Here is a 22,146-nt window from a genome sequence, read left to right on the forward strand (position 1 = left end):
ACTAGGAGATGAAAAGGTATGGTGATCAAACTTGCTCGAAAGTATAAAACTGAACACGGGGCAGGGTGATACACACCTGTGGTCTTCTTGGGAAAGGGGGGCTGAGGGTTTGCTTTATAATTGGCACATAGACACTGCTTTTGCTAAAAAGCACTATCATCACTCTTAGGCCCACAAGGTAACAAAGAGCAGGATGAAAACTGGCATCCCTGCCTGCATTTTACATTTCTCTCTTTTGTTATAAAACTATGGGCCAGGTTCCTGCTTAACTCTGTATGTAAGTCAGTACATTGGTCACTCAAAGACTATATATCTAAAATAAAAATATAAATAAAATGTAGCCTGCCAGCCTCCTTCAAGACTAAGCAGCAAAAATAACAGTAACTGATGCATTCTGCTGTCAGTATTGACAATGTCCTGTCCCAGCCTACCCTACCAAGTCACCTGAAAGACTCAAGTCATTCATTGCCCTAAGCCTGATGATGAAAATGATACAGGTGAAAATAATGTCGATAACAGAACTCCGAGAGTCATCTGCAAAGAGCTGTGCACACTGTACCAGAAATAGATGAAAAGCCTGTGTCTTCCCACAAGGTCAGAGGTTATTGAATAACAATAGATCCACAGCTATATTAGTTTTGCTGTTTACTCATTACCAAATACTCATGGTTTCCAATAGTTTATTGGCGTATTGCTTATACTTTTACTCCAGTCTCAATACTCTTCAGTCACACATTACACCACACACATAATGTATGCACCAATGTGTGTGTTTTGTGTGTGTGTGTGTGTGTGTATATACACGTGTGCATGTAGGTTAACAAAAGCTACAAAAGCTTTAAAGAGGTCCCAGAGTTGAAAGAGGCCTTCCTGGAGACAGAAGCAAATGGCTGATACAGAAAGAGTCACTGCAAGTAGCTAGAAAATATAAGAAAGCATGTTGGAAACCTGCTGGAATTTCAGAGCTGACCTGTAGGGTCTCAGGTATGAAAGTCTGAGCTGACCTGAAGATTAGAATGGAGCCACAGACCCACTGGTCTGCGGAAAGCAAGACAAAGCATTATAGCGGCAAGGCGCCAGGCTAGTGTCCAGACGGAGTAGCCGAAGGGTGGAGGATCACAGTTGTATTGGGCCCCACCAAGCAATGAGATTTGTGCTGCAATGAAGGTGACACAGGCATCCAGGAGGTCTTTGTCTGTTAACCACTTGGAGCACACACTAGATCTCCCAGGGACATGTCGGAAGGGCTGTAGCTATTGCCATCATTATTTCAGATGTCCTTTTGGCTATGGGGGTCAAGTGGGATTGTTGCACACACACTCTTTAGTCTAGTCTGTTCTGTACGTTCTTAGGCCTGGTTTTTCTGAGACTGTCTTAATAAGCCACTGTGCCCATGTGTTCCCAATTTACTTTGATACATTTGCATCTGATCTCTTTTTCAGTTATAGAAATGTAATAACATTTTTTTTTTTTTTTTTAATGTGCACCAGTATTATACGATGCACTCTGGACAACTTAAACCAGGGTACCCTGCCGCCCGCGCGGGGGCGACCGGGACCGCGTCCCCACCGCGCATGCGCGCAGGGCGGGCGTGCGCCTGCGCAGCAGCGCTGAAAAGAAAACGTCAGCACGTACCGGCGCGGGAGGCGCCAGGACTGCGACGAGGACTCGGTGGTCCGGCCGCGTGGGCTCACACGAGGTTAGAGGTCGCCCGGTGTGGCCCCGTGGGGCTGGGGCCGCCGGGAGACGGCCCCTGCGGACGTGGAGACTTGGGGTGTGGTCCCGGTGCGAGCCGAGGCTCAGGGTGGACTTCGGGCCCAGAGCCAGCGTGGTGGTTTGCGGGTGGCGGTGGCCCGCGCGGTCTGCAGCGGGGCCTTAGGCAGAGAGAGGTTCTGGGGTGCGCGATGGGGTCTCGGGATGCGGGTGTGGTCGAGAACCCACAGTTCTTTGCACCCACAGGCAGCTCGCGGCGTCCGGCCGCGCGGGACTGCTCAAGATGTCGTACATGCTTCCGCATCTGCACAATGGCTGGCAGGTAGACCAGGCCATTCTTTCGGAGGAGGACCGCGTGGTCGTCATTCGTTTCGGACACGACTGGGACCCCACTTGCATGAAGATGGACGAGGTTCTGTACAGCATCGCCGAGAAGGTAAAACGTGTGCAGTGTTCGCTCTGCTGGGCCCGGCAGCGCGGTTTGGACGCACCCTACTCCCGGGTGCCATGCCGACGCGTAGACCCACAGAGAAAGAACCTGGGGTTCGTGTACGGGGAAGGTTTGTGCCGGAAGTGGTCAGGGTTTCCCAAAATTTGAAGAGATTTATGATCTGCCTCCTAAAGTAAGTGACTCATTGGGATGATGAATTCTGTTGCTCTGATGATTGGGGAAGAGGATTGCACTGGGATCGCTTTTGTATGTAATCGATTTTAAAAGAATTTACCAAGGCCATGTGCGGTGGAATGAGAATTTAGTCCCAGCACTCTGGAAGCTGAGGCAGACTTACCTTTCTGACTTCCAGGCCAGTCTCAAAAAGGAAGTTAGTGTATCACGTGTGCATAGTGAACAGAATGAATTTGCAAGCTTTGTTGGGGTTCTGGAGCTTACTTAAAAAGCTTAGTTTAACAGGATTGGCCTTTTCGTGGTACATTATTTACTGTATTTGTCAAACAACTTCTAGGTTGTGACTTTTTTAGCTTTTTTTTTTTTTTTTTTTTTTAATCTTTTTGGGGAGAGAGGGTAAACAGATTTATTAGTAGCCCAGGGTGACTTTGGACTGACTTTCTCCCTGCCTCAACACAAGTCCTGGGATGATAGGCAACCTCCAAGCACTTTGTAAGTTGTCTAATTTGTAGCTTGCAGGTATTCAAATACAAAAAGTGTTAGGAGAAAGTTAGAGTTGTGTTTGGGTAGAATTGGTGTTATTAATTTTTCCATTTATAAGCTGAGTGGCAGTACATACTCTTTCTGTGAATTCCTTTTGACCAGTTTTGGAATGACTTAGGTTTCTGTAATTGTAGCAGTAAGGCAAATGGAAAAGACAGTAAAGTAATAAAATATTTCATGATATTATTCCATAAGTAATTTAAATATTCTTTTGTTGTGTTTTTTGTTTGGTTGGGTTTTTGTTTGTATGTTTGCTTGTGGTTTTTGTTTGTTTTTGTTTTGTTTTGTTTTGAGACAGGGCCTCCCTAAGTAGCCTTGGAACCCGTGTAGACCAGGCCTAGAAGTCTATTGACCTCAGAGTCAAATACCTGCCTTGGCCTCCACCTCCCAGTGCTAGGATTAAAGGCGTTTGCCACCTTTCCTAGCTTGAAAATTTGTTTTAAAGAAGAACAAACACTAATAGAAATGCTGAAAGTGTTTTTCCTCTCACAAATACTAATGGAAGCTGGTTTAAAGTAATTCTTACCTTTCAAATGACTCTATAGGATTATCATTTCATTTACTTGTGCTGTATTTGAAGCCAGGCCTTGAGCCGCCAGGCAGGTGTCCTACCCCTGAGCCACAATCACCATACCAAAGAAATCCCGTGGAGTAAGACCTAGGAACGTCATATGCAGCAGAGGCAACACTGATGGTGTTCCATGGGTTGGTTGCTTTCTGCTTTCATATTTAGGAGAGAGCAAGGGAGAGTTCCAACACCCAGTTATATCACAGGTGTGTTTGGTAGTGCTTCTATATACCCTGTTGGTCTAGGCTGAGGCCCAGGGAATTGAGGAACCCCTCAGTGGGGATTGGGCTGCTCGGCCATCCCTGTCCTGTTCCTCTTGCACTCCAGGATTGTGAAGCCCTGAGGGTGTGGCTAAGGATAGGGCAGGCAGCGTTTTTCTTCCATGCTGGCTGTCCTACCAGTCAGGGGCAAGAGGTGAGAGTAAGGTGGTTGGGTCCCTTAGACAAAGGCAAATGCTGAACCTCACCGAAGCATCACTAAAAGCAAGTTCGTTCTGTTGAGTCTGCAGCGGATGGGGCACCTGTTCTTAATAGTCCTAACCTGAAGGTGGCATGAGCCTCATGGGCTTCACCTGTCCAGATGGCTGGGAGTGAGGCCCTTGGCTTTTCCCAGCTAAACAGAGCTTGGGATTTGCCACACTTGTTCTCTTCTCTTCTCATTGTACTGTCAGCTGCAGTTGGTGCCTGTCAGTTCTAGACATGCATTGTATTTGCTATTGGGCTCATTAATTAGTCTCCTTTAAAAATATTTTCTTAAAGCTTTAAAATTGCTTTTCTTTTTGTTCTTTTGTTTTTTTCCTGCGACAGGGTTTCTCTATGTAGCTTGCACTGTCCTGGAATCACGTTTTAGACCAGGCTGGCCTCAGACTCACAGTGAGCCTCCTACCTCTGCCTCTCTGAGTGCTAGTATTAAAGATGTGTGCCACTGTGCCTGACAAATTGCTTTTTTTTTTCTTCCTCTAAAAGTTTGATTGCCTTCTTAATAATGCCCTCACTTTTTAAAACTTTGTGCTGCTGGCATGCTAGACAGGTGCCCTCCAGCAGTCATCCTCAGTTCCTCTTCTGCCTCGTTATTCATTGAGGCAGGGTCTTTCCTTAAAACTAGAGCTTGCCAGTAAGGCTAGTCTTGCTAGGCAGCTTGCTCTAGGGAACTGGAGTCTTTCATCTCCCAAGACTAGAATTACAGATAGGCCACCATGCCTTCTTGGGTTTCTGGGGATTTGAACTTGGCCCCTGCAAGCTCTTTAACCACTGAGCAGTCTCTTCCATGCCCTTAATAAACTTTTACTATGTTTTAGCATAGTAATTAAAAATGTAATAAAATAAAACAACTATTAAAGTTTTGCTTTCTAAGTATAATGGCAAGTATTCATAATTCTGGAAACTCTGGGGGAACAGAAATTTTTGAAATTTAAGATTTTAGTATAAAGAACAGTATAACTATTTAAAAATCTCCCTCCGCAGAAATGGAAGATAGTGGGAGATCTTCCTCATCTTGTTTGAGTCCTGTTTGGATATCCCAGCTGTTTTAAAGTGAGTAAAAGTTTGTGTGTTCAGGCCGGACTTGAGTGTCCTGTTTCTCCTGTAATGTGTTGCATTAGCCAGTGTGCTTCTTCCTCTCACAGCGCCGCCTCTGCCTGGGGCTGGGCTAGTTTTGAGGTAAATATTATAAGGAAGAAAGTGGTAGGGAGCAGATACACTTAAAGATCTAGAGATTACTGAGTATATTCTCTGTAAAATGATTTCATGCAGTTTTGCAGAGAGACTTTCATATACCTGTGATTTCTTCCTATCAGGTAGGAATCTACTTTGTAACAAAAGTGCTTTAGGGATCAGTATTCTTAATACTGTGACATGCAAAAATAGTGGCACAATTTTTGTGTGTTAAAAAGCCCATGCAGGTGGCATTTAAAATCTCTTGAGGGATATATTGACATGTGAAAGTGTGTTCTCAAAGTAACGAACACATATGTTGTGGCTGGTGAGATGGCTCAGCAAATGGAGGCATGAGCTTCATATGCAGTTTCCTGTCAGCGTGGCTGGGAGTGAGGCCACACAGGAACCAACATCAAGGTCAAGGAAAGAGCCAAGTCCACAAGTTCCCTGACCTCCACACGTGTGCCACAGAATATATGTACTGTATGTATACATATTATGCATACAGATGCAAACATGACAATGCTTAAGGAGTATTAGGGAGCCTGTCTTAGGCGTGACAGTAGGGATTGAGTTTGGTTTTTAGAAGTCAGCGTTCAGCTGGATGAGTCTCGGACACAAGCTATGGGTTTTGAATGGCCCAGTAGCTGACAGTGGTTTGGGGCTGGCACTGACAGAACATGTAGGCTTCAGCCGGGCACTTCACGAGCTGGTTGGACAGCCTCTGCTAGCTTGTGAGAGGGCTAATGAAGCTGTTGTGGGTCTAGGCAGGTGAATGTAAAGGTTTCTACGAGTGGTGAAAGTATGACAGGCAAGTGTTGTGATGTGGAAGAGTTCCCTGACTCGGGTACGTGCTTGCTGGGAAGCACATAGAGATGTACCCATGCTTTCTGAATTCTAGCGTGTGGGAAATAAACATACGGGGCATATACAAAGCAGTGTTTTCCCGTTTAGCTTTAGATTTTCAAAATGGTTATTGGAGGAAAAATAGTGGACATCTACTTTAATTTCAGTATGTAAAACAGGTGACAATTTTAGTGAACTACAAATTGGCAAATGGATGAGAGGAGGAACCGTGCTGCTGATTTATATTTTAGCCCACATGCAAGCATGAGCCAGAGTCCAAGCAGCCGCTGCTTTGAAATAATTGGCACACACAGCTGTTGCAGATAGACTCCAGGAAGGCTCGGGAGTTAGCACGGGCCCAGGACGTCTGAAGCTGTGCTGGTACTTTCTTACCTACCTGCCACACAAATAAGCAGAGGCCCCATCCTCACAAAAAGGATTTCAGTCTTGGCCAAGACCCTCCTCCCAAGGTCTTGTTGGATGAGAGCCTCTCAACGCTTGAGTACAAAATTAAGATTGTGTAGTTACGTTAAGGCTGCATAGCCAGGACTATCTGTTAAATCCATATTCTTCAAAGATACATTTGTAATGACAGTGCTGTGTTTCTTGAGTTTTGAAATACACCTTTGTGTCAATTCCTCGAGGCAAACGGTGTTGGTGTCGCTTGTGCTCCGTGGCATCCTCTCTGGTTCTCCCGAGTCTGACAGGCCTATCTGCCGCCAATATGAACATCCGCCGTGCTCGGCCAGATGACCTGATGAACATGCAACACTGCAACCTCCTTTGCCTTCCTGAGAACTACCAGATGAAGTACTATTTCTATCATGGCCTCTCTTGGCCCCAACTCTCCTACATTGCTGAGGATGAAGATGGGAAGATTGTGGGTTATGTCCTTGCCAAAATGGAAGAGGATCCTGATGATGTCCCTCATGGACACATCACTTCACTGGCTGTGAAACGCTCCCATCGGCGCCTTGGCCTGGCCCAGAAGCTGATGGATCAGGCCTCACGGGCTATGATTGAGAACTTCAGTGCCAAGTATGTGTCCCTGCATGTCAGGAAGAGCAACCGAGCAGCCCTGCACCTGTATTCCAACACCCTGAACTTCCAGGTTAGTGAGGTGGAGCCCAAGTACTATGCAGATGGAGAAGATGCGTACGCTATGAAGAGAGACCTCTCACAGATGGCAGATGAGCTGAGACGCCAGATGGTGCTGAAGAAGAGCAAATATGTGTTGCTGGGTTCCAGAGAGAACCAGGAGAACCAGGGCAGCACACTCCCTGGTTCTGAAGAAGCTTGTCAGCAGGAGAACCTGGGTGGAGATGATAGTGGCAGTGACAGCAAAGACAGCTTGCAGGACTTGGACTCTACTGCCTAGACCCTGCTTGAGCATTACAGGTCCTTGTATTTTAGCCACATTTTTTTCTTGGGAACCCTGTGCTTGCTGTGATCTGCACTACGTGCTCCAGGGTCATCTCACGGTGACCCCAGTGCCTTCTCATTTCCATGCTTAGCAGCAGCCTTCCACTTAAAACTAACCTATGTGATCATGACGGCACATCTGCACACAGGACCTGCTGTGCAGGAGCCGGGGAAGCTTGAGGACTGCCACGGCAGCACCTTTCTTGGCTTCTATGCTGCCCTCGTACCCTGTTTACTACTGCACTGATTGTGTGTATCTTGCAGGTTTCCTCCTTGAATGCCAAGCAGGAAGTGGGGACAACTCAAGAAGATCCCCAGCTTTCAGCATTTGCCATTATTTTCTGGGTCTTATTTCTTGGAATAGGCAGGACAATCAAGTTAGTTCTTATCCCCTGAGCCCCTATCTGGTGGAAATTGCTTACCCTTGCTTTCTCTGGAAACTGCCTTTGCCCTGCCTTCCCTCTTTTTGAAGAAGAATGTTCCCTTTCCCAGTGGGAGAAGGTGGTAGGTATTGGACTTCCACAAAAGCATAATTTGGAGATGTTAAGGAAAGGACAAGCAGAAATTAAATTGCAATCTAACCTGAAAAAATAAAAATATTAAAAAAAGGAGTATACTTTTGTTGTGAGAATTCATTGGTTAGTTCTTACCTAGTGCTTTACTTGGTCTCAAGGCCACCTCAGTGGAGGTAACGAATTCCGCCCTTATGGGGCTCTAGGTTGAAGACTTGGGTTGCAAAGGGCGGTAAAAGGAACTGTGATGTCACTCAGTATATATACCTGGCTACTTCTGGATGACCTGCCATTTCCTGATTCAGTGGAGAACAGGGAAGAGGCCTTTAAAGAGGTTAACTATAGACCAGCATCTAGTGTGGAAAGTATGTTAAATTATTGAAATAGAGTATCTGTGTGCTTATTCATAAAACAGGTGAGGTTTTCATTTTTGAGAGAACATGGTTCCTCTATCAGTTTCTATATTGGGGGGACTGGAGAGTATAGGCTCTAAATAAATCTCCACTCTGAAAACTGCTGTGACTGTTCATTGGATTGGCAGTTCTGGAGAAGGCAAGTTAGTCTTTCCATTACTGATAATTTAATTTTAACTTTGTTGTAATGCATATGAAGTGTTAGAGTATTTCTGCTTTATGACACTTAATATGTTGACAGGCCATTAAAATTGGGCAGAGTAAGGCAGTGTGGTAACATACCCCCTTGATCCCAGCTCTGGAGCTAGAGGTAGGCAGATGTTGAGTTCCAAGCCAGTCTGAGCTACGGAGTGAGTTCTGGGTCTGCTGGGACTACATAGACTACCTTGTCTTAAAAAAGAAAACATTCTTGCCAGGAAATTGAGCTTTTATTTGTGAATGTTTTTACCTTAGCCCCTCATCTCAGTGCCCTCTAGGACCATGGGAAAACATGTTTGCTGTTAAGCACACATCTTTCCATCCCATAGAACAGAGATACTGCCCTGCCCTACCCTACCTGCCTATCCATCCCTTCCTCTCGTCTCCCATGGACTTCCTCATCTCAGAGTTGCCCATGATTGATAACTCTTCCTTAGAGTTTTGAATGCAGTTTTGCCCTGTTGTCTGTGACTGTCCAGAGTCAATCACAGAGCTTTTTAGGCTTGTCTGACTTCAGTTTTCAGTGACCTCAACACAGGTGCCTTTTTGTTGGTTGGGTTTTGATGTCCAGAGATTCCAGTGGCAGCCTGACACACACTAAGCATTGGGTCTGTCACCATGGTAGATTTCTGATCCTACATACACTGTTATGCTGTGACCAGTCCTTTCATGCTGCCCACTGTAGAGGGCTTCTACACTAATACTGAAGCCCCAGCATCAACACCAGCTGGAAGCAAATGGTGGCGGCGAGGTGCTCTTCTCCAGCCCAGCCTCAGGTTCATGCCAAGCACTTCCTTAGAGCCAGTGTCCACATCTGAGTTTGCTCATTTTGTACTAACTGCTAGATTGGCCCTGCAAGGAGAGATCCCTAATTTAGCTGCTCTCTTATGTCTTAGTCTTTTTCTTGCTTTTCTATTTTGTTTTCTTTGGTTTTTGTTTTTTGAGACAGGGTTTCTGTATGTAACATTCCTGCTGTTCTGGAACTCTGTAGACTAGACTGGCCTTGAGCTCACAAAGATTTGCCTGCCTCTGCCTCCTATATTTTGAGATTACAGGCTCAAAAGGCCACTGCCACCAGCCAGCTGTGTCTTTATCTATAGGTGGAGTTCTCGTTGCCTAGGTGACTTCCACCCTCCAAAGTTCTGTGTCTGCCTTTTCAAGCAGACAGTTTCCTCATGACTCCGCTCAGGAAATCTCATCCAGAGGCATTTGTGACAGACCTGGGTCCACGTTCAGTTCTGCTGTTTTCCATGGGGTTTGGGGCCACGGAATCTTTTTGAGCCTTAACTTCTCTATGTGAAGCACTAACAAGGTCCTCAGGATTATTGAAAGAATTAGAATTCATGAGGGGGGAGTTCCTTGTATGTGGTAGGTTCTTAGACACTTTGAGCCAGTCTGCCCTGAAATGCTACGAAAGTCCTTACAGTCTGTGTTTGACATAGTCTTCGTTTAATGATGGGCCAGAGTAAGCTTGAAGACAGAGGAAAACATTTGTGTCTTCAAACAGGTTGATGTTTATCCACTAAATGCCCCCATATTTAAATGGTTGTTTGGTTGTTACGTAACTGTATATGTTTGACATGGAGTCAGTTAGAAAACAGAACACAGCCTCCATTCCTAACCTGATGATTTCATGGCCTCCATCTGCTTCTGTAGTGGCCATTTTATTTCTAAATAAAACTGGAATAGAATGTGTTTACTATGAAAGCTACGTCCTGGCAACCTAGCTAATGGTTTCAGTGTGGATACGATGGGAGTGAGATGTGAACGTGAGCTCCAGCTACGGTGTGCGTGATATGTGAGGGTGCAGCGTTACTCCTGATTAATATGAAAGTATCCCCGTGCACCATAATGTGCAGATGGTGATGTACACACATCCCTCATGCACACAGCACATTCCTCACGTGCCAAGGCATGGAGACAGTGGAGCACACACATGCATAGCGCACGGTGTGCCACGTTTAAGATCTCCACGAAAGCTGGAGACAAGTGGAGGCCTTGTCAGGTGTAAGCTCTGTCACTTCATGGGATAGGTTTCATTTCCTTGCTAATTTTTGAAATGACTAGAGTGCAGCTAATGCCTGTCACACTGTCAGTGTGGTGCTCTCGTTTGCCTCTAGCCCTTCCATCGGAAGCAGATCTCAGGTGCCCTGCTATTCACCATAACTGGATTTCTGGGTGGGCTTTGTTTTTGTGTTCTGGGAATCCACTCCAGGGCATAGCATATGCTGTGCAAGTGTGCCACTGGCCTACATTCCCCAGCTGGTAAGGTGAGAGTTTGTTCTGTTTGGTTTTTTGCAGGTGGCTTGATGGGGGAAATACTGGGGATTGAACCTAGGACCTTGCACATGCAGCAAACTGTCACTAGGTTATGTCCGGACCAGCTGGTCAGTTTTATCATTAAGAAATAAGGGATATGGGCATAATGGTGAATCCCTATTTCAAAATTCTACAAGTCAGTGGTAATATGCTTGCTTGGTAGACATGAGGCCCTAGGTTCAATCCAGTGCCCCAAGCTATTCATAGCTAGGTGAGGTTGATACACACCTGTAATCCCAGTGTAATCCCAGTACTCAAGAGTCTGAAGCAGAAAGATCACAACCTCAAGGTTCCCTTGGGCAACAGAAAATGGGAGGGCATCCTATCTAAGCTCGTATCTCAGACAAACCAAAATGAACAGGTTCTGTATGTGTATTTGTGTTCCCTTTGTCATGTAGCCTTGTCCTTGATGGCAAGCCCTTACCTGTTGAGCAAGCTCTAGTCTTCAGCTAAGGAAAGCAATAACAAGTCAACAGTATTGACACCTCAGGGATGTTAAAGCAATTTAGGAAAGTAAATGGAGTTGGGCTAGGAGATACATTTTTCTATGACCTTGTGCCACTAGTGACTTACTTTCTCTGAGAGCAACTTGCTTGGTTCTTGTGATCATAAAATAAAGCAATATGTCAAAGACTGGGTAGGTGGGGTGTGCAGCACGATGGCTCAATAGCAGGTAAAAATATTTGCCACATAACCCAGATGATCTGAGTTCAGTACTTAGAACATCTCTGTGGTGAAAGGAGAAAACTGACTCCTGAAGTTGTTCTCAGACCTCCTCATGCATGCTGAGCAAACCCCGCAGCTGTGCACATATCCAGGGCAATCAGTTTAATCCTTTTAAAATGGAAATTGGGAAAGTAGATCAGTCGCTTTGTTGGTTGGTACCACTCCTGGTACTGGTGAGCTATCACTGCTGTCTTCAGTTTGAATGCACATCTTTAGTCCCCATGTCTCCCAGTCACTGTCAGGTAGCATTGTCCCTATAAATAGAGAGCAGTCTGTGGACTTGGGGCCCATTTCTTAGCCTTAACCTCAGTTGATCCTGACTGACTTCATCTGCAATGACTCTTGGCACAGTTCAACTATGGCATGTCTAAGTTCAACCGTTATATAGTATGCAGAGCATTTTTTAAGGAACGCATCACACTCTGTGTCTGAGGCTGTTTTAAGATTTATCCTTAGGAAATAGACACACAAATTTAAGGCCATGTGCGTAGTGGAATTATTGATACTCTCAGAAATCCAGGAAGAAAATAGCCAAAGAGTGCTAAAATATGGTATAGCCATTTGATGGAATAATAGGCAGCTAAAAAGTGGTCTTTGGTGGAACCTGTTAGAATGCTCACCTAGCATGCACAATGCCCTAGGTTCCAACCCCAGTGCTACTGAAAATCAAGAGTGATGTCATGCTGTAGTCTCAGCACTCAGGAGGAACAGAAGTAGAAGGTCATACTTGGCTATATAGCAAGTTGAGGCCAGCCTGTCTTAAAACAAAAATGTCTTTGGAAATTTATATGAGACTGCCTATAGTTGAGGCAGTGCACAGTATGATCACATTTTGTTAAAGTGGTATAGTTTTAGAATATAACTAAGAAAAGGTGGGGCAGAATTTAGCAAAAATATTAGCTGCAGTTGCTACTGAGTGGGATGTAAGGTGATTTGCTCTCATTTTTTTAAAAACATTTCCTGAATTAGTAAGTTTAGACTTGAGAATTATAGAAAATTCTAAATTATGGAAAATTTATCATGTGGGATCGTAACTGTTTGCAAGCATTAAAGCAAAAGCAGTGGATGTGAATGAATGCTTGAATTTGACAAGCATATTTAATGCATGTAATGAGTATTTGTCAAAGCACACATTTATAAAATGTGTGGCTCATTGGTAGGTGGGTGAGGGCTGTGGACATTTTCTGCAGAACTTTATTAACTTGACATCTGTGAGACAAGTTTAGTTTTTAAGTGACTTGGAAGTGTGTAAGTAGCATTGGTCAGAACTGGCAGCATGGTGTGGTTTTCCTCTGTCAGCTCTGTGGGACAAATATTTAATAACTGGTTGAAAAGTTTCACAGTCTTGTTTTGCTTTAATTTATTTTTATAAAATGAAAGCCAATGTGATTTTTTATTTTTGGTTTTTAAAATCTCTTTCTAGGTTAAAAATTTTGCAGTTATTTATCTTGTGGATATCACAGAAGTGCCGGACTTCAACAAGATGTATGAGCTGTATGACCCTTGCACTGTCATGTTTTTCTTCAGGTATGTTACCTTGAACTTGTTACCTAAGTGGAACACTGTTGCTTTGGAAGTTTTGATGGGACAGATTTTTTTGTTTAGAAGGAAGTCAGTTGTGGAGTTTTACCACAAGGCAATCACTGTGAATCTTTTAAATGGTTTCAAAGTAGCAATTCCAGTTTTAACATCACTCAGTAACAAATTACCCTTTTGAAATACTGTCCAGAAACAGGTGTGAAGTATAATTAAATGGAAGACAGACATTCTTTCTGGCATTTAAGATGCCTTCAAATAAAATCTGCTGGTGAACAAAACTTTTAAAATACAACTCATTGTTAAATATTGTCATTGACTTTATTTGGTGTCCTTTGATAAAACCCAACAAGAAAACCTGGACTTAAGTCAAGATTATGTCAGAAAGAGATTTGGAAAGACATCCTCTATTTGACACTGGCACTGCTCATCAAAAGTTTTTTCTATAATTACTGAAGAAGTTGGTATATAGTCATAGAACTTCAAAAGCAGATTGATAAGCAGGGTTATGTGTTTCATCCTATACACAGACTTAGCCATGTAAACTGTCTCTCATTTATGAACTCAGCTCTGGAGGGAAGGTAAGCACTGCCAGCTGGCTCCCTGGCAGGGTCTCACAGGCGTGACCTGTGGGCTGTGTAATTGCGGGAGTTCCTTCCGGCTGTCTGAGGCTTCTCTTCTTGCTGCTGTTGGTGGGAGCCACTCTGCTCCTCAGGGCTCTTCTACCCGAATAGGGCAGCATCCATTTTCTGTCTCTCTGGGTCCTGGTTACACAATCCTCTGACCCCCAGTTCTCTCAGAGGGAGGAGGTTAGGCTCACTGTGTGGGACTCGGTAATGCAGGATAAGCTCCTTTTTAAAGCCAGCCGCTGAGAGCTTGAATCTTGTCTGGAATGTTCTGTACAGTGTCACAGCTGCAGTCATGGGGTCACAGGAGGAATTTTTTTTTAGGATTTTTGTCTATTACTCCTTGAGATTATTCTTTCCATAAACAAAGCAGGACCCTCTACAAGGTATCTAAGGACCAGCAATTTAAAGTCCTCATTGTACAGATCATCCAAGTCAGCATGGCCTGAGGTCTGCAGAGTGACCCCCACAGCTCCAGGCATAACTCCTGTTACCTTTGAAGCTGAGACTTAAGTGACAGCTCCAGCAGTTGTGAATCAGAGGGATTGGGGAGAAACAGGGATCCTCTTCCCCACCCACACCCTGAACACACACCCAGTAGGGCCAAACTGTTTAGCTAGTATGACTTGGCATCACCTTCCTAGCTGTGTGCTCCCTCTGAGAAAGGATCAAACCAAGTCCCCTTCATGACTGGTGTTTGACCAGGTTGACCCATGTCTTGGAGCCACAATGAAGCCATTCTCTTCTATCCACATCCTCTCTGTCGTTCACACTTTGAGGGTGTAAGTCACTGGGTGACTTCTGATGAGCAAGGGGAAATGATGTTCCCACTTTCGATGCCTCCTAGAGGTGGGGGGCCACCCACCCTTGGGAGACATACCTACCGCTAAGTCCTGTATCTGAGTATGCTAAGCTGTGTTAGGATCTCATTGTCTGGAGAGGCTGGGAATTTAATCTTCTCATTGACAGTCTTGTGTGGGTTCATCTCTGCTCCCTTTACTGACATGAGAAAGCAGGCGGCCAGTCCTTGTTTGAAAGTGTCTCCTGCTAAATATACAAGTTCATCCCTGACAAGTTCTGCTTCTCACAACTGTGGGACAGTCGTTCCCACTATGCAACCAGAGTTCCCTTTCCTCCTTGGGAGAAACAAAGTCCTCACTTCAAGTGGGACAGGAGGGCCATCTTAGAGATGCAGTGATGGCGTGGAAGAAGGTTTCAGGGAACAACATTGGTGTGTTGCTAGGAGGTAGTTGGCATACGTGGGGTCAGTAGGACAGAGTGTACTTAGAAAAGATGACAGATTTCCTTTCTTCTGTGACCCAACATTGTAGAACAAATGTCAGAAGTCGTCAGCTTATGTCCAGTGTGCACACTGAACACCTGCAGGTGTTCCTCTTAGGGCTGGACAGACTTACAGCATCGTTGCAGAGCTGACTGAAGCCCATCTCACCCACGCGGGCGTGTGTAAGTGTACTGGTAGCACAGATGTACAGATAGTAAGCCACAGAACCTGGCGGGGCTGCTGTGGGTGTGGGGGGAGATGTGGGCTGAGGATGTGGAGTGCTACCCTGAGAGTGAATGTTTGACACAGAGGAATTCTGTTAAACCAGTGGATCATGGTCCTGGACTCTAGTTGAAGCCAAATGTGTGATTCTGTAAACGTGAAAAGTTAAACTAATAAAAATAGGCCTTTAGCAAACTTGGAAAAACAGATGCAAATGTAACATGGTTGACATCTTTATTTGAAAAGCAAAAGTACTGGTCCCTAAGGGGAAAAGCCTATCCTGAAAGACAAGTGACTAAAGGGCTATGTGCTTCCAGTCAAAGCTCACAAGGACATGCAAGGTCACCATTCTCAGCTGCTACAGAGCCTTTGCTCAGGCCATTCCAAGTCCCTGCAAGCCGAACACGACAAAGTCACACATCACTTTTTCAGGGAAACTAGTGCACCTCTCTGGAAGACTGCTTGTCTTTCCAAGTGATGCAGCTGTCTTTGGCCTTTACAGTCCACAGTGTGAATGCACAGTTGTCGGGCACACTGATGCCTAGCACTTGGGAGGCAAAGGTAGGCAGATCTGAGTCTGAGGTCTATATAGTGAGTTCCAGGACCAGCAGAGCTACGTAGAGAGATTCTGTCTCAAAAAAAAAAAACAAAAACAAAAAGAAAAAAAACAAAAATGCACAGAAAATATAGAGGAGGGCAGGAAGAGCATATATTTGCTGCCTTGCACTCCTAGAAAATAGCATTTAGTGTTTGTTTTCATTTTGTTTTGAGTGGTGGTCTCTTTCGATGGTCTGTGCCCTTAAGTAACAAGTGCTTAGAGCGGCCGGGAGCAGGGGCATGATGTGGAACCCTCTCTGTGAGCACTGCTGCTCTTTTCTCTTTCAGAAACAAGCATATCATGATTGATTTGGGCACTGGCAACAACAACAAGATCAACTGGGCCATGGAAGACAAGCAAGAGATGGTTGACATCATAGAGACCGTGTACCGTGGGGCTCGCAAAGGCCGGGGTCTGGTGGTGTCTCCCAAGGACTACTCCACTAAGTACAGATACTGAGCACTGCCCTCCCAGGCTGTGCAGAGGACACTGGGAGCCACTTCCGTGTAGACACACTCAGCTCTTCAGAGCCTTTGGAAAGGGCTTGCAGCACAACATGGCTGTAGGGCTGGAGGATCCTTGAGCTGAGAGTTCTGGGGCCTTAACTAGCTGAAGCAAATAAACATGGTGAAGGAACAGTAGAAATCTGCTGTGTGCTTTACTGGCTGTCAATGTCTGAACTCTTGAAGGGAAACCAAGGTGTTTGTCCCATGAGGCTGTGAAAAGTTCTGCAACCTCAAGTGGTTGCTAGAGATGTTGGAACAAACTACCACAGACACAAGGTGTGACCCTGAGGTGACCCAGTGTTCTGGGGTCCCATCTGAAGCTGTCGGCTGTCTGCACTGGACCCTTGGCTCTAGAGGTCACTGGCAGTCTTTGGTCATCCTTGGAATGAGGCCCATTAATGCTTTACAAGCTGTTTCCTCATGTGTTGTCAGCCTCAAATATCCCTAGTCATAGGAGCACCAGTCACATTGCCCGAGGGGCCCACCTCACTTCTGTACAACCCATCTTGACTCATTACATATGATAACCACTCTAAATACAGTCATGGTGTGAGATACTGGGTGTAAAACATCCATATCTGACTTCTGGGGTGACATCCACAATAGGATCCAGTCCTAATTTTACTCAGCATGTTAAATAGCAGAGCAGGCTAAGTGTTATGCAAGTCTGAGGCCAGCCTGCTGAGCTCATCCCAAAACACAACTCCTAAATGTCAAGCCTCCCTTTAGTGATATTCTTCCACTCTTGCTCAGACTGTGGCTGCATCATGCTTCCTACGGAGGTGGGCCCCCGAGTCTACTTCAGTTTTCTTTGTTTCTTATCTTTCTGGTAATATGGAGCGACCTGGGTCTTCCCTATCATCTCTCTGAACACAAACTCAGAAGGGAAAGGTCAGCATACAGGAGCCAACCTTGGACCAGCTCCTCATTGACTCAGGCAGGCCTCTGTGCCTCTCATGTTTCCATGGTATATATTGGTGGCCACTGTCCAGGCACCTGGTAGATGGACAGTGCCTTCTGCTACTAAGCTGATCCATTATCAGCTGATCCAAAACTCAGGAGTGAGGCAAATGTCTTACCTACATTTGCAGATAAATGCACTTTTCAAATAGACTAAAATTTGGGTTTGGGATTGCAGCTCAGTGATGGAGGTATTATTTACAACTCCTAGCACAGTTTGTAACTAAAAATAAATTATATAAAGTGATCCATGCTATCAAATTAAGCATGGTGGCACATGTATTCGATTGCAGCACTTGAGATGGAGGCAGGAGGAACTGGAGTTCAAAGCTAGTTTGAGTTAAAATTATACCATAGCTCAAAAAAAAAAAAAAAGCTAAAAATAAGTAAATCTATTACTTAAAATGAATAAGAAGACATACAATGATCTCAGTGTTATAAGGAACTAGTTTTTTAGAAAGTGGCCTTGAGCACCTGGCATGTTTTCAAAGACAGGAAAATGTCCAGAAAACATAAAAATACTCAACATTCTTTGTTCAGGAAGGAGATGGAATCACCCACAGTGTGATTCCGCTTTTCCCCCACAGGGATGCCAGATTCCTAAGATCAGGCGATAACAAGTGTTGGTGAATATGGGGAGAAATTTAAGTCTTCACAACTGCTGGTGGGGCTGTAATATGGATGTAGCCGCTTTAGAAAGGCACGTCCTTAGAAAGTTTAATATAATACTACCTTACAGCTATGTCATTCCTAGACATAGGTCGAAGAAAAGAGAACAAATGTCCACACAGAACCTTGTCCAGAACACCATTATTCACACAGGCAGAATGCAGAAACCTAGATGTCCATCATAGATATGCAGATAAAACGTGCAGATAGGCAAGTCCATTCAGACGGAAAGTGGATTAGTGGTTGCTTAGGATTTGGGGATGAGGTAAGAAGTGGATTATGTAGCAAATGGCTGCAGGGTTTCTCTGAGATGGTGAACATGTTCTAAAATTAATTATGCTGTTTGCACAGCATTTATAAGGTCATATAGTTGTTTACTATATTGGAGTGAATTTGTATGAAGTTAGAATTATACATTATTGATAACAGCTTTTCAAGTGTTACAGAAAAAAAAGGTTAGCGAACAGTTTTTATTTCACAGTCCTTGGTTATTTTATACCTCTTCCTATTGGACTGCCATAACAGAATGAGCAGACTGTAAACAATGGATATATGTTTTCTCAGTTGTAGAGGTACAAGGCCAAGGTTCCAAGACAGTTCAGCTTCAGGACCCTGACTTGCAGAGGCCAGCCTTCTCACTGTGCACACAGAGAAAGGTCAAACTTCTGTCTCTTATGAGGACACCAGTCCTACTGGATCAGAGCTCTGCCCTTGTGACCTCATTTACCCTTAATTACTTCCTTAGAGACCTTCTTTCTAATCACAGCTGTACTAGGATTAGTACATAAGCATACCAGTTGGGGGTCTGTTCAGTTGGCTCTCACTTAGCGACCATCTTCACTGTGCTCTGGGCCTGCAGAACAGGTCTTGATCATGCATTCCAGCTTTGGTCCAGCTGAAATCAACTGTTGGTTCTCTCAACATCTGAAGATTCATCTCCAAGCTTTCCACGATGCCCTTTAGGCAATGTCCAGGAATTACTCAAGATAAAGAAGGGTAAGCTTGGAAGTAAACCCAGAGGCATCAGCAGGAGGATGTAATCAAGTTTGCAGAGATATACAAGTTCTCCAGCGTATTCAAGGAGAGAGGCAGCCTTATCACAGCAATATTCAGAAGCCACACCAGGCACAGAGAAAATGCACAGTTCAGTGACTGTCACATAGCACCGAGTTGTTGGTCCAGAGTCCCAAATACCAACTGGTAAGCCCAGTACAGCAAAGAGCAGGATGCAGAAGGTCATAGACTGCCTGTGCAGTCTTAGAGCATCCGAGACAGAGACCTGACACATGAACACATTCTGCTCACACTGGTCCTTTTAGGAGCACTAAGGGTAGGTAGCCCCTGACTGCTCTGGACCCACAGAGACAGCAAGACAGATACTGCACAGCACACAGAGCGCAGCCGAAGATTAAAGTATGGGGGAGTCCATTTGGAAGAGTAGTCCCATCCCTAAATTAAAATTTCAACTGATGAAAAGCATACAAATTGTCCTTTTTGTTGTTGTTTTTGAGATGGTCTAACTCTGTAGCCCTGGCTGGCCTAGAATTAAGTAGACCAAATTTACTGAGGTCTGCCTGCCTCTGCTTCCTGATTCCTTGGATTAAAGGCAACCTCCACAAGCCCTTAATTTTAAACTAAACCCAAAGGCAGGGTTCAGAAAGTAATGGATGAACATGCAGAGGCTCATGGAAGGCCATTGGGCATGTAAATTCAGTCTGTGAAGGTTTTGTGTGTTCATTTTTGTTTGCTTTTGAGACAGGTATCTACTGTAAAGCCAAATCTTGCCTTAAATTCATGATCCTCCTGCCTTAGCTTCTCTGTGGCAGGGATCCAGGCATGTGTCACTGTCTGGTTTTTAAGATTCTGGTCAGGTCACAGGTCTGTTTGGCTTACTTCAAATATCCACTGTGGCTCTGCTAAAATTACAGTTATGACTAAGATGCTTTGAAATTTGGCACATTGTCGAATGGCACTGATTTCAAACCACCAACCATTGATCCATTTTAAGGCACACCTCTTTTGTTTTTTTTTTTTTTTAATAATTATTTATTTATTTTATGTATGTGAGTGCTCTACCTGTATGTACACCTGTTTGCCAGAAGAGGGCATCAGATCACATTATAGATGGATGTGAGCCACCATGTGGTTGCTGGGAATTGTACTCAGGACCTCTGGAAGAGTAGTCAGTGCTCTTAATCTCTGAGCCATCTCTCCAGCCCTAAGGCACACCTTTTAAGATCAAAAGATGCCCACTACCCCTGGGAGCATCAGATGGTCCTCTGTTTCTCAGCTGTGTTTGGCTGAATGCTGTGGATTTAGTCAAACTTCTGACTTGCTGAAATGTGCAGAGGGTTTGTGGGTAATTTCTCACAATGGCATTATTAATAATACTATGACATCAATTAATGATCTCAGTATCCAAGAACTAGTAAACCTTCAGCTGCCCAGATGATCACTGCCACATACTGGAATATTAGGCAGCCACTTGGGGAAAAATACATGAAATCTTCACATGGGACAATGTTATAATAGGTAAAGAGAATAGGCTATTAGATAACAGGTAACATGATAGAATATATTGAACTCCATAAGAGAAATGTCATCAGTGGCCATTAACTGTAGAACTGGGGTTATTTTAATTTTACATTATGTATGAATAACTTTTTATTTTGGTTTTTCAAGACAGGGTTTCTCAGTGTATTCCTGGCTATCCTGGATTCACTTTGTAGACTAGGCTGGCCTCCAACTCACAGAAATCCACCTGCCTCTGCCTCCTGAATGCTGGGATTAAAGGCATGAACCACCACACCCAGCTGGAATACTTTTTATAAAAAAGAGGAGACCGTAGCTATTTTAGATGACAATAGCTATTTTATATTGGTTTGAGTAACTATCCATAAGGCTGAATAGTCTATCAAATTATCTTGACTTTATTCTATCCTTCAGTGATTCCTTGGTGGCATGAGATTCACCTCATGCCACAGGAAAGCTCTTTGGGAGAAAAGCATCTGCTTCAGATGAGAGCTGAAACAGGTTGGTTGCTGTGGAACAGCTTGCTTTCCTAGTTCCTATGTGTTGATTTAGCTGAGCTCTGAGGTCTCCAGTTTGTAGAACATTGCCCCTGAGTTTTCTTAGTCTGATTATATTAAATCGAGTCTCAAGGGCACGAATGACCAGCAGGAGAGAGTTATTTAAAGGCAGATACAAATGGGACCATAGAGATGGATGATGTCTTAAGAGCCTTGGTGGCTCTTCCTGAAGGCCTGGATTAGATCCCCACAAGGCAGCTAACAACCATCTTTAATTCCAGCTCCATGAGATCCAAAACCCTCTTCTGGTCTCTTGTGATGCACAGAAATACATGCAAGCAAAGCATATACATTAAAAAACAACAACAACAACAAAAACAAAAACAACTCAAGGAAATTAAAAAACAAAATCTTAACAGGCTCATATGCTTAGAAGAGTATCCTAACGGCCAGGTGGTGGCAGCACACACCTTTAATCCCAGCCCTTGGGAGGCAGAGACAGGTGGATCTTAGTCTGAATACAGCCTGGTCCACAGAGCTAGTCCCAGGAGAGCTAGGGCCACACAGAGAAATCACATCTTGAAAAACCAAAAAGAAAAAAGGCATTAAAAAATAAAAATAATAACCGCAGCTACAAGAAAGAACATAAAATTGGGAGAGCAGGGAGGGGAGGATTTGGGAGAAGTTAGAGGAAAGGAAAATATAATCAAACATATTGTATGAAATGTAAAGAACTTAAAAAAAATAAAAATAACTAAAAGCAACTACATCAGAAGACTATGATTTTTCAAACCAATACAGACACCTAATTTGGAATATATGAGAATTAATATAGTGTGTGCTTTTCTTCCATGATTTATAAATATGCACTGAAAAATATTCTGTCCTTTTTTTTTTTACAAGTCTCATCTTTGGTAAATAGTTGCCTTCTCAATTGGGTTATTATTTTATTCCTTTTGTTTTGGTTAGTTGTTGTTTGTTTGTTTGACGACAAGGTTTCTGTGTAGCCTTGGCTGTCCTGGAACTGACACTGTAGACCAGGCTGGCCTTGAACTCACTTCCTGCCTCTGCCTCCTGAATGCTGGGTTTAAAGAAGTGTGCCACCACTGCCTGGCTTTGTTTCCATTTTTTATTTGTTAAAATGAGTTTCAGTGTTTAATGGGTTAGTCTATAGCTCG

General features: G+C 44.2%; 2 protein-coding genes across 3 annotated transcripts; both read left to right on the plus strand.

The window, feature by feature from the left end:
* The first annotated feature begins 1,615 nt into the window (after nt 1–1,615).
* On the plus strand, nt 1,616–16,449 carry Txnl4a (thioredoxin like 4A). 2 transcript variants are annotated; one of them, XM_055628016.1, is made up of 4 exons: nt 1,616–1,699; nt 1,960–2,149; nt 12,964–13,067; nt 16,092–16,449. In XM_055628016.1, exons 2-4 carry the CDS (start codon nt 1,997–1,999, stop codon nt 16,261–16,263), a joined length of 429 nt encoding a protein of 142 aa, XP_055483991.1. In that variant the 5' UTR covers nt 1,616–1,699; nt 1,960–1,996; the 3' UTR covers nt 16,264–16,449. The 2 variants fall into 2 exon arrangements, with proteins under 2 accessions (XP_055483991.1, XP_055483992.1); XM_055628017.1 differs by lacking the exons at nt 1,616–1,699; nt 1,960–2,149 and adding an exon at nt 4,913–4,981.
* Nucleotides 6,595–7,983, plus strand: LOC129691830 (N-alpha-acetyltransferase 11). The gene has a single exon (XM_055628018.1). It carries the CDS (start codon nt 6,675–6,677, stop codon nt 7,326–7,328), a length of 654 nt encoding a protein of 217 aa, XP_055483993.1. The 5' UTR covers nt 6,595–6,674; the 3' UTR covers nt 7,329–7,983.
* Nucleotides 16,450–22,146: the final 5,697 nt, after the last annotated feature.

The sequence above is a fragment of the Psammomys obesus genome, unplaced genomic scaffold (genome assembly GCF_907164565.1).
Source record: "Psammomys obesus unplaced genomic scaffold, mPsaObe1.curated_primary_1811, whole genome shotgun sequence".
Classification (NCBI taxonomy): Eukaryota; Metazoa; Chordata; class Mammalia; order Rodentia; family Muridae; genus Psammomys; species Psammomys obesus.

Coding starts and splice junctions, on each gene's coding strand:
- Txnl4a (XM_055628016.1), top strand. CDS start 1,997: ATGTCGTACATGCTTCCGCATCTGCACAATGGCTGGCAGGTAGACCAG. Junction 2,150..12,963: donor TGTACAGCATCGCCGAGAAG/GTAAAACGTGTG, acceptor ATCTCTTTCTAG/GTTAAAAATTTTGCAGTTAT. Junction 13,068..16,091: donor ACTGTCATGTTTTTCTTCAG/GTATGTTACCTT, acceptor TTTCTCTTTCAG/AAACAAGCATATCATGATTG.
- LOC129691830 (XM_055628018.1), top strand. CDS start 6,675: ATGAACATCCGCCGTGCTCGGCCAGATGACCTGATGAACATGCAACAC.